Source organism: Trichomycterus rosablanca, chromosome 24 (genome assembly GCF_030014385.1).
Source record: "Trichomycterus rosablanca isolate fTriRos1 chromosome 24, fTriRos1.hap1, whole genome shotgun sequence".
NCBI lineage: Eukaryota > Metazoa > Chordata > Actinopteri > Siluriformes > Trichomycteridae > Trichomycterus > Trichomycterus rosablanca.
In genome coordinates, this window is record NC_086011.1 from 4959084 (window position 1) to 4972267 (window position 13184).

Genomic DNA, 13184 nt, shown 5'->3' on the forward strand with positions numbered 1-13184 from the left:
CGTACAAACAAGAAATACTGTTGCTTACGAACTTTGTTCATTGAAAAATAAATTTGCAAACAAGTTTTTCGAAACGATCTACAACACAATGTATAGGTACTCAGCATGCGAAGCATAATAAAAAAAAAGTTCTTACTAAATTCCAGTCAACGTTTGAAGAACTTATCCAGTGTGATCTGACGCGTTAATCGTGATTGACAGGAGGGAATTCCTTGCACGTGTTGCCGGACACTCTTGTTTACGCTTGACTTCATTTCGCCGAGATGCAGATGGATCCAATAACCACGCTGCTGGCTACTGGGTGCTTCGTTGTGGGAAAGAAAGTGGTGGGCGTGTTCACCTCCCGCTGGTTTTGCTCTTGTCAACACAACTTTTCGGATTTCCTGACCTTTGATAAAAGCATAAATTCTCCCGGGGAGCCAAGGAATTCTCCCATATCTCGCTGACCCGCTTTGCATCCGCTCTAAGTGGCGACTTGTGGCTTCTTTTTCTTATTCGCTCTCACGTTCTTTGGTCTGATTAAACGGAATTTTGGTCCAAATAAACGAATAACATTACACGTACATAATAGGATTTGTTTCGGTACTTTAGGATTCGGTCCGAATAAGCGGCTGGTCCGATTAACCGGTGGTCCAATTAACCGGATTCGACTGTATATACAGGTCCTTCTAAAAAAATTAGCATATTGTGATAAAGTTCATTATTTTCCATAATGTAATGATAAAAATGAAACTTTCATATATTTTAGATTCATTGCACACCAACTGAAATATTTCAGGTCTTTTATTGTTTTAATACTGATGATTTTGGCATACAGCTCATGAAAACCCAAAATTCCTATCTCAAAAAATTAGCATATTTCATCCGACCAATAAAAGAAAAGTGTTTTTAATACAAAAAAAGTCAACCTTCAAATAATTATGTTCAGTTATGCACTCAATACTTGGTCGGGAATCCTTTTGCAGAAATGACTGCTTCAATGCGGCGTGGCATGGAGGCAATCAGCCTGTGGCACTGCTGAGGTGTTATGGAGGCCCAGGATGCTTCGATAGCGGCCTTAAGCTCATCCAGAGTGTTGGGTCTTGTGTCTCTCAACTTTCTCTTCACAATATCCCACAGATTATCTATGGGGTTCAGGTCAGGAGAGTTGGCAGGCCAATTGAGCACAGTAATACCATGGTCAGTAAACCATTCACCAGTGGTTTTGGCACTGTGAGCAGGTGCCAGGTCGTGCTGAAAAATGAAATCTTCATCTCCATAAAGCTTTTCAGCAGATGGAAGCATGAAGTGCTCCAAAATCTCCTGATAGCTAGCTGCATTGACCCTGCCCTTGATAAAACACAGTGGACCAACACCAGCAGCTGACATGGCACCCCAGACCATCACTGACTGTGGGTACTTGACACTGGACTTCAGGCATTTTGGCATTTCCTTCTCCCCAGTCTTCCTCCAGACTCTGGCACCTTGATTTCCGAAAACAGTACTTTGGACCACTGAGCAACAGTCCAGTGCTGCTTCTCTGTAGCCCAGGTCAGGCGCTTCTGCCGCTGTTTCTGGTTCAAAAGTGGCTTGACCTGGGGAATGCGGCACCTGTAGCCCATTTCCTGCACACGCCTGTGCACGGTGGCTCTGGATGTTTCTACTCCAGACTCAGTCCACTGCTTCCGCAGGTCCCCCAAGGTCTGGAATCGGCCCTTCTCCACAATCTTCCTCACTCTGGGAACAGCCTATTCGTTCAGAAATTTCTTTCTGTGTCTTACCCTCTTGCTTGAGGGTGTCAATGATGGCCTTCTGGACAGCAGTCAGGTCAGCAGTCTTACCCATGATTGCAGTTTTGAGTAATGAACCAGGCTGGGAGTTTTTAAAAGCCTCAGGAATCTTTTGCAGGTGTTTAGAGTTAATTCGTTGATTCAGATGATTAGGTTAATAGCTCGTTTAGAGAACCTTTTCATGATATGCTAATTTTTTGAGATAGGAATTTTGGGTTTTCATGAGCTGTATGCCAAAATCATCAGTATTAAAACAATAAAAGACCTGAAATATTTCAGTTGGTGTGCAATGAATCTAAAATATATGAAAGTTTAATTTTTATCATTACATTATGGAAAATAATGAACTTTATCACAATATGCTAATTTTTTGAGAAGGACCTGTATGTATATATGAACATACTAAAGCCACTTTTGCACCATTTTACTTTAAAGTGGGTAACGTTAGAGTTTTTGGGACCTGGGTTCGACTCTTAGCTCCAGATGTTTGGCATGCTGTTCTAGATTGTCTCCGGGTACCCAGATTTTCTTCCAACAACATGTTTATTAGAAGGACCTTCAGCTCCTCTCCACTGCCTTTAGATCTGAGTGAGTGTGTCTTGTAATGCATTGGCTCCTTGTCTCAGACATCTCAGACAGGGGATGAATGATTAAGATGGGCCTCTGGGGTGTGTAAATGTGTGAGTGTGTGCTGCCCTGCGATGGATTGGTGTCCTGTCTGTGGTGCATTCCTGCCTAGCATTGAATGCTTCCAGGTGGCACTGGACCTGGACCCACTGTCCAGCGGTAGAGGCAATACCATTGCAGTACTACATTGTAGTACCAATGCAAAAGCAGGAGATCACAGCTGGAATATTGTTTGTGTTATTAAATGCTCTTGAATGTTCTAATGGATTTAAACTTCACTAACACGAGCAAATATGAGTATAGACTTTTCCCCCTATTTTACATACACAGTATTTGTCATTTAAAGCATCTTAAAGTATACTTAAGCATCGATACAAGACTTACTATATTATAACATATTTACACTATTGATTTTTTATTATTGAGAGGCATTCCAAATAATTCTAGCCCACTGTGTCTGGGATCCAGCCAATCGGGCACCTACATACAGACACGACTGGCTTCGTTTGGTAGGATGGCCGAGGACCCCTGCACCAAGCACAGTGATTCTGGGAAAGTCGAACACACCACAACCCCGACAAGGATAAAGTGGGATAAAATTTAAATAAAACTGTGCTTACCTAGCTTTGTGAACTAACCATGAACACTAAAAACCATCACCATGTAAAAAATAACCTTTTCTTTACCTCTGCAATGCTTTCATTAAATGACCAGCAAAAAAAAGCCACTTGCTATATACACAAAGTTGAGACAGTATGGAAAATGCAAATAAACTGTCATTTACTTTGACATTTATTAAATTGCAGACAGTTTAAACCCAAGATATTTCATGTTTTGTAGGGTCTAACCTAATTTCATTTGTTAATATACATCCATTCATGCAGTTCAGGAAGTAATGCATTTTTATTTACATTTTCCACACTGTTCTAACCTTTTCTGATCTGAGGTTGTTTCATACTGCATACACAATCTCAAAAAAATCAGCACCTGAAAACTGTAGTAAAGAAAAAACAATGTGTTTGAACATGTACCTACAGCACTATAGGGGGTCAGTTTAAATTTATGCATATTTGTCTGACCTTAACGAATTTGCTTGTCAGCTTGGAATGAGCCAACACTGATTAGGTTGAGGTAAGAACATCAGCAGGACTAATATCATAAATGTTCATGTAAGCAGAGAAGCATGAAGAAAAAAAGACTTCCAGATGACTGGCGACATCTCCGCTCCATAATGAGGGGATTAAATTGGCCGCTGTTCAATATCTGACATCAATATTGCTGTTAGAGGGTTAAACTTTTATGACAGCATAGCAATTACTGAAAAGTCTATTTGAGTCATAAATTTTTCAGGAGATTTTTTAGGCTGACCTTGGATCAGATGCCAGAATACTAATATATTCATTAATGCTCAGTGCAGCATGAAGTTGTTTTCACACATAAGTAGTTTAACTCTTAATGTTTGCTTAGATAAATAGTGACTGTCATGTTATTCGTGTCTTTAATGGCCACTACAGAACATACATAGAACTATAAAAACTCAGCAGTGCTATCAACCAGTTGGGAATCTACATACAGACATGACTGGCGGGATGGAGAGTACATTTAGCGCCGTGATTTAGAATACATTCTCAAACCTGGTGAACCAACAGACCGGCTTTGTCCACAAAGGTCTCCAGCCTGTTAATTCAATCACACTTAAGCTTTTATTCCAGAAGCTTCATTAGAAGTTATGAATATTAATTTTCCAATTCAGAGAATTATCCAGCTTTGAGACAGGGATGGAATTGTGTAGCTTTTGAACGGGCGCGGGCGGGTACATAATTGATCAGTGAACAGATTTAGCCCTATTAATGCAATCATGAAAAATTCATCTAAGATTAAGTTCAAATTCTTCATTATTTATCATTTTTTCTTGGCAAATGTTTGAATGATGAAAACTATAAATTAGCAGTAAAGGCTGCAATTGATATAGAAGATCTCTCTCAACACACACACATACACACACGCACAGTGAAAGGATGACCACACACACACACTTTTCTGATTTCAGTGCTAGATGACTAGCCCAGATGACCGGATGAGCGTGATCATGGGTGCCCAACACCACCTGATTGAACTTTGACCCAGTTTGCCGGTGACCTTTGCAAAGTGCCTCCAATTACACAAACTGTTTGATATGACGTAGTAAAATTATGTGAATGTGCCCTTATTTATGTATCATATAATATTAGTACCTAATTTTAGTAACATTAGTACTGAAAATTAAATACTTATTTTTTCTAATTTTACCTCATTTTAAGTGGTAACTAAAAATCATAATTAAATAAACAAGACGGACTTGAAAATGTTAAAAAAAGAATTATTTCTTTGTGTATGTAAACACCACCCCATTGCTTATTCTTGTTAGGCTAAAGCTTTATGGCTGAGCTGCTCTTAGACATTTCTATGTTTACAATAACAGCTGTTACAGTAACTAGTGGACAGGTTGCACGTTACTGTAGTGTCATGTTGAAAGTCAATGATCTCTTCAGCTTGACAGATTTAGCGGGCAGTGTTAGTCTTTGGAGACTGTATGGCTGTATGCTTGATTTTACACACCTGCTAGCGATGCGCCATGCTAGAATAGCTCTGCCACTAATTAAAAGAGGCATTAACATCCTTTTGGCCATGGAGTGTACATCAAATTCGATTTGGTAGCAACCCAAGATTTCAACCTGCTCTATAAACACTCAGGCTTCTGCTACGACATCAAAAAGTGAATGTTTGGGCCAGTCTGACCTTGCATACTTGACAGGGAATGACCCTGATGTAACTACCATCTGTTTTCATTATCAAACTTCTGCCAAGCTCTGCCCACGACACCTTGGGATGAGACCAATACACAGAGCTGTATTGGCAGGGCTTGCCAGCAAATGCATTAATGAATCAATTTGTTTGGTTGTTTGTGTTTTTTTGTGGTATTTATTCCTCCAAAATCCCAATCACAGTAAAACTAATGAAATACAAGCTTCCTGCACCGACAGCACTGATATACAAGAGTCTCAGTGCTTTTAGCATTTAGCAAAGTACAAGCTTTTGGTTATTAGATTTGTACGTTTGAGTTTCACACCTGGAGAAGCTCAGTGATAAAGAAAATCAGTAACAAACAGGCCCGGGTGAATCCTCAGCATGTGTTCATTTTACCTGTCACACATGATTCTGGCTTCACTTTTCCTTTTTCTTTTACAGCAGATTTTTTCCCATGATTCACTGACCATCCTCCCGCTCATTTATCACCCTCTCTCTCACCTCTGTCCGTTTCACTCTCTGTCTCTATTTCATATTGACATGCTGCCATTTTCCACACCCCTGTGTGTTTATCATCCTTGACTGCCTATTGGACAGGACACTTATTTGAGGCCCCCCCCCCCCCCCCGCCTTCCTTTCCGACCATATCATGTACAACACACTTAAAAACACACAAATGCAACTAACATAACCTCATTTGTAACAACGTGTTTTATTAATATAGCGCATTTTTTAATTTCAGGGCCATAGAATATACAGGCATATATAGGTCCGTCTGAAAACCTGTGATCTCTGTACACAGACGCATTTTCCATCATCCTTCGCTCCCGAGAAAAAGGCATGACTAAATTCTTAGATGCCTTAAAATGCTGCCTACTGAGGTGCCGTAATTCTAAGAGATAATCTGACTGAATAACGAAGAAGCATCCAATGCTTCCTTATGCCAAGTTCACACTACACGACTGGATCTCTTGTAATCGGGAGTCTTTCAAGTCGGTGTGGCTTTCACACTACACGTCTGATCGACGTCAGGGAATTTCCCACTACACCATCTATCACCAACTGGAATCGCAGGCGAGCTTCTCTGGTCTCCCAAACTACGTTCTGTCATGAAAACAAACGCGAGAAGTGAAGAGGAGTTTAATGATACCACGTCCAAAAATGTACGTCAACAAGTAGCAAGCGATCAAAGTTTGTGCGCTAATATGCAGCGTAAAATCAAGGAGAAAAAATAAATGAATCTGAGTGGATTTGGATATGCGAACAGCTTGGATTGTTCCATTGTTGGAGTTGGAGATTAATAAATATTTTTGCAATGCAATGTTGCTGTTCTGTTTTGTGGAGAACGATCAGGTCAGAAATACTGTATAAAACGTGTGTGTGTGTCGATGTATTCTGATATAAACTATATTATGTCCTTGTCCCAGCTTTTTACACTCCTACCCTGCATTTCCCATCACCCCGTATCTTACGTTCTCATTGGCTGTTCAGCATAGCACTCATTGCCAGTCGGGCAACTCAGATTCAGATATCTGACATTCTAGAAATCTCGCTTCGGCCGCTTGGATCGAGTTGTTGGGTAGTTCACACATAGCGATTGAGGGCCGAGTTTCGATCGCCGAGCAAACGCCCAGTTGCTCCCGAGCCGGCAAATCTAGCGCCGACCAGTAGGTGAGCAAAAATCAGGGCAAAAATCATGTAGTGTGAACTAGGCATTAGCGGTGAAGGTAATCCCAGCATTCAGTGCGGCACAACTTTTCACATGCTAATGGGTTGCGCCGCCTCAGCCCATTGGTTTGAATAGCTCAGTAAGCAAAAACTGTGGTGACGTAATTGCCATAATCTCTGTCTAAGTAGTGCGTCTAAATAATCTGCCTTATAAGTTCGATGTCTTATTAGAATCCACTCTATTTAGGCAGCTGTCCAGGTAGGCAGTAGGCAGCAAGGCAGCTCACTAGGTTTTCAGACAGACCCATAGAATACATTGCATACACCAACAAAGTGGACCAGGAGCTGAACCCAGAGGCTCTCCTTGAGACATTAATATGGACGTTATTCTGTTTGTATCCATTGAGATGATAAACTCCTGTCTGTCAGTGAGATAGGATCGGCTGTGAAGCACCCACATCCAAACAAGCACATGAACCCACTTTCTTATCTTGTCGCACTAATATCCGGCAAGTGAGCTGTCAGAAGTCATTTGTGCCAGCGTTTGTCCGCTCCTGAAATGGACCAACACATACAGTAACGGCCAGATGTGCCATAAAGGCTGACGCACTGTCTGAGAGGAGAAGTGCTTCTAATTCTTTATGGCAGGCACGCAATTCGCAAATGCACTTACACTCACACATAACCCTCCGGTACCAACCCTACCACCCCTCTGTGCCTCCCTCCTCTCGCCTCTTGGTATTCCTCCACCTTCAGCCCATTTTTCTATCTTTCACATCCTTTTTGTGCGATCTCTATTTTCTCTGTCTCTCCTTCACACACACACACGCATAATGTTTGTTCTCAGAAAATGGTTGTTTATTTCCACGAGGAATACACTGCTATTGTTGATGAAACCTTGAACGTCTCTTTTGTTATTGTGTTGTGTTTTAATAAAAGCTATGTCTAAAGAACTGCTCATATGGGACGATGAAAGCCAATCACAGAAGGTATGTGTATAAAAGGAAAAATTGATGATGAGTGTGTGTGGGTGTGTATGTGTTGTGCATAAGAGATTTTTAGGATGTCTTATCAGGGAAGAAATGGCTACAATATTTCAAGAAATGATCAGAAATTTGTATCTGTATTTTTGTGTTTGCTCTTGTTTTATTAGCAAACACCTGCAGGAAAAAGTGAATCGATTGAAATGACCTGAATTTTAGGATTAAATGCTTATACAATTGGGTCTGATAAATATAATAATAAAACATACACTATTATCTCATACCTGACTGGAAAAAGTATGTGAACCTGTATGAACAACTCCTCTAAAAAAGTGGTTTTATTAAGATATGATTGAAGGAGTGGGTACTTTTAACTGTAAAGCATGATGGAGGAAGCAACATGGTTTGAGCTGCTTTGCTATATAGCAGTGAAGCTGATGTATAAGGAAAAAAATGCAGCTAACCAAACAGAAATAAGCATTTAAATAATGAGAATATGACATACACTGGCAGATACACTGGTGATTCATGCTGCATAGTGTGTGCCACACTTGCTTTAATATTAAACATCAATAAACAATAAACTAAAATAATATCCTAGGCCTGATAAATGATAATATTAATAAGGAAATAAAACACCAAAGGAAGAAATGGTCCCAGCTGTCCTTTCACATAACACTATAGCTAGTATTTCCTCACAATGTCACCGAGAGCACCAAAAGCAAATGTTCAGCTTGAAAAATAGCCATTAAGCTCATGTCTTTTTAAAGCTTTGAATCCAGCACCAGCGTAGTCTGCACTAATGGGGTTCTTTAATTCATTGTACAGCAGCGTGTGTGTGTGTGTGTGTGGTAATATTCCAGCTCTCGTGTATGTGGGGGTGGTTAGATACGTGTCCCCGGTTATAGCTGCGAGTAAGACCTCATGCTGGTTGTGACCCTTGAAAACAGCCCTGAGTAACAGTGGCTTCATTAAGACTAGAAAAGCTCTCAACACATTAAACAGCTACGCTGAAATCAGTCCCATTATGTAAAGTCAGGCCAGGGGCAACGAAATGCTGTGTGAGAGGCTGAAAGTGAGAAAGTCTCTCTCTCTCTCTCTCTCTCACACACACACACACACACTAATAAAATACAGTCTCACGCTCACATGGATGATAATCATTATACCATCATGTAACGGTATAAGATAGCAGATAGTTGTTACTGGTGTCATAATACTATTCTTTATTTTGTGGTGGGAGTTAATCCAAAGGAAAAAAAAATGTGTCACTGAGTGTGCAGGTCTTTCTGTTAATTAAGTGTTCTGCTTTTATTTTGGGCCAATAACATAACATTTAAAACATTGCTTGAATGTCTAGTGCTATAAATAATGCTAGACTGTGTATGATGCTTGTGGTTATCATGATTAGCCTACTTGGCTTCAGTTGCTCTCACACAGGCCTGTTACGGATGTAAGCATATGGCAGACAGGTAACCTCAGGCCAATGACTCATGCAAACACTGCTCAGACCCAAAACAAACCCCGTAGCACTTTGGGTGCATTTTTCTCGTGTTGATTTTCTTGTGAAGCTATAACCTACTAACACAAAATATCATTTCCTCCTAGCAGACTCCCTGTACACTGTACATGACCAAAAATATTTAGATGTCACTATTAACTAGTAAATACAGCTGCTTAAAAAAAGCACACATCCTTGAATGGGCTTTACTGAAGAGCTTAGTGTGGCACTGACATGTCACTGTCATCGGATGCCACCTTTCCAGCCACAGTGTAATTATAAAATAATTTTTGGTGCATCTTGAGGAATCTAAATGGTCTAAAATTGGCAAAAAGCCTTTTAGAAGAGTAAAATCTGTTATAGATGCAAAAAGAGACTTCATACTTATGCTCATGGCTTTGGATGTTCAGGATTCCACGAATGTTTGACTACATAGGGCATCTTCATGGTTTGTTTGATTCTATAATATTAATTAAATTGTGTCAGGCAATTTAATCTTTTTTAGACATGTCCAATTCCCCTCAGAGTCACTGTCAACCTCAGACTCAAGCATGACATCTACGTTGGCCGGGGGGGAGCTCAGACTGTCACATGTAAAGCCGTTTGCCTCTTCCCTTTACTAGTCATGTAAAACGCCCAGAGAGACACAACATTCTGAAGTATCACTTCCATGCTGGTGCCAGCACCTCAACCAGACAGTAGGAACTGCAGCATTGAGTGGGATCCAGCCTTTCCTCCCTCAGACCTGAATAATTGTGTCTGTAGAGCACCAGACCAGGCTAGTGGCACCAATGAGGATAAAACTCACGTCTCAGTGGTGGTGGGCAAGTATAATACACTGCTGAACAACCATAGAGCCATTAGTGCTGTTTTAGATTTAACCCACTCCATTTCGACAGAGTGCTTTATCAAAGGTGATTCTGTTATAATAACATATAATAGATACGTAATTAGTAAAGGTAGCAAAAATGTGTGTATTTTCCTGACAGATCAAGTAAAACATTTAAATCTTTGTATTGAGGTCCCTGTTGTTGATGCTGGAATGAAATTTCGTGCAAGCCCAGCACATTAACACCTACGTTAATGCCACTCGTGAGAGAAGAGAGCGGTGAGCTTAATAGACCCGGCCACATTTTACATTATAAGTGGCCATTAATATTCCATTATCTGTCTGGACATCCAACCAAGAAGGAGAGAAATTGCCAGCTGTTAAGAGAAGAACTATTGCACCCTTCAGGTGAGGTGTTAATATAGGGTGATCTAAAAAACGTGCACACGTACCTTGTTTTAGGGGATGTCGTTAGCCATTCTTCATGCTTTTCGAATGATATCAGGTAGGCAGCAATTTCCTACGACAGAAAAAACACAACAGTATAAACTTATTTCTAATGACAAGAAACACTGAAGAAAACTTATTCAAGCATTAAAGGTTTTTCATTCTTTTAGTCTGGTGGAAAATTGGACTCTCTGGTGCTTTCCCACAAATAAACACACTACATGGCCAACATTATATAGACCCTACTTCTTATAACTGTGTTTTTATCACACCTGTCCCTAACAGATTATACACTTCCACACTGGCAACTGGTGGTAAGGCACTTTTCTGTTTTAAGCATACAACGATTGATTAAAAACACATTGTTTGATGAGTCTGCTTTGGAGGAACTTCAGTGACTTGCATTTAAGCCCTGATTTGAACCCCACATAACATTCTGGGGATGAATTGGAACATAAACAGTGAGCTAAACCTTCAGCAGTGTCTGATCTTTTAAATGCTCTTTTATCTAAATCGATGCAAAACACAACAGACACACTCCAAAATCTCTGTTACAGCTAGAAAAGTGGAAATGCCTGAAAACTCAGTTTTAATGCCCATCTGTGGGTATCCTCAAATCAGACTGAATACATTTTAAGTGTGGTGGTAAGAAATCAAGAGTTACATAATTTAGCTCTGACAGCCTGTTTTATCTGAACATCCTATTAATTAAAGACTGGAATAATAGGTAAAAATGTTCAGGTGAAAAATGCATATTTGAGTATTTACAGCATGTTTTAGTAACATTCATCATGTTCTGTTTTCGGTTCTTACATCACGTGCTGTATGTAAATGCCAGCAGCTTACAAGTATCTTTGGCTGCGTCCCAAACACAATATACATGCCATATTTGGCAGGTTAGGGCATCATCATTGGCATTGTCTGGTTTCATACTGCATAACACACACTGAGCTTTTTAAAACATTTACATCTTTTTTGCAAACAATCAAACCACCCCAGAATAAACTGCAGCATAAATTGAAATACAATATGATTTCCATTTTTAAACATATTGATACTTATTATGGGTTTAAATGTATACAAATGTATACAACAGAGTGTACAATAAGCTCATGGTCAGGTGTCCAAATACTTTGGACCACACAGTGTACTTTAGTTTAAAACGTTCAGCCCCACACACTCCCATTTATATAAAAGGCCTGTCAGCAAGACGCAGATTTAAGAGGCACCCAAATATCTTTCAAATACGTCCATCACAGCTGAGATAAAAGTGTTCTGGATGTTTTCAGATGACCTGATAATGGCCAGCCGTGTACCTGCGGCAGAAGGTGCGCAGCCGGTCTAAGACAACATTCACATGCACGGCAGTTGATCATCCTTCAAATTTTGAGCTCACCGGAGAGACTTAAAGCTCATTTTATGCACTGACAGTCTCGATTGTGCAAGGCGTGAGTGGAATGTGTGTCCAGAAGTCTAGTCTACAAAGTCAAATTGTGTCGCAGAAAGGTTAACAACTTCATCACTGAATAGTACAGCTACCTTATGAAGGCTTATGCAAAGCAGATACATGTTTAATAGAGTAAAATAAAGCAAAAGCAGCAGAGAAACATCACGATTCTGCTCACAGTAGAGAGGTGAGACAGACTTCGAAGCTGTCACAAACACGACAGGTCTGAGCCTGGCTGGATATCTGCACCACAGCCATATGCTCTGTGGGCTGCGGCATGATGATGGACCTGGCAGGGACTGGGATGTCAAAAAGTGCTACGACAGGGTGTCTGCAGGTATCCTCGAATTAGATTGAAAACTACATTAAAAAAGTCTTAAAAACTATTTAGTCTGACCAATGACCAACGTATCGATTATATTGCATATATTGTTATATTACACTGGTGGTGAGAAATTAAAAGTTACATGGTTTAGCTCTGACAGCCTGTTCACCCTAAACATCCCATTTATAGGAGATGCATATTTGGGCATTTTCAGCATGTTTTAGTTACATTCATCATGTTTTGTTTTCGGTTCTTACATTATGTGCTGTATGTAAATACCAGCAGCTTACAAGTATCTTTGGCTGCGTCCCAAACATAACATACATGGCATATTTGGCAGATTAGGGCATCATCTGCCAAACACACTGTTTACAAAATAGATTTAAAAGCGAAATCAAATCACTCCAGAATAAACTGCAGCAAAAATAAAATATAAATTGATACTTATTATGGCTTTACATGTATAAAAGCTTATTGTACAACAAAAAGCTTATGGTCAGGTGTCCAAATACTTTATGTATGTATGTATGTAATGTATTTGTACTTAATGTACGTTTTTAATGTTTTATTAACAGCGCATTATCCTGGTCAATGTCGCTGTGGGTTTTCTCTTAGTACAAGACAAAAATACGCCCCTGACAGGGTGCAAAACCTTTATGAGGCTTCAGAATTAAAGCACTATACAGAGGATCTTTATTGCTACTGTAAAACTGGCTTTACCAGCCCAAACATTTGCCGTATTTAAAAGTAATGAGCTATGGTATATTAGTTTCTAGCATATATTTAAATTACTTTAAGGGC

At 39.9% G+C, this 13184-nt stretch overlaps 1 protein-coding gene across 1 annotated transcript in view; it reads right to left on the reverse strand.

Annotated features, from left to right (window-relative positions):
• The window catches only part of LOC134301560 (calmodulin-binding transcription activator 1-like), a 244027-nt gene that overhangs the window by 126560 nt on the left and 104283 nt on the right, over positions 1-13184 (reverse strand). Inside the window, exon 3 of the mRNA XM_062986318.1 lies at positions 10617-10684. Within this exon, the coding sequence (XP_062842388.1) occupies positions 10617-10684 (68 nt within the window). The remainder of the gene's footprint in view (positions 1-10616; positions 10685-13184) is intronic.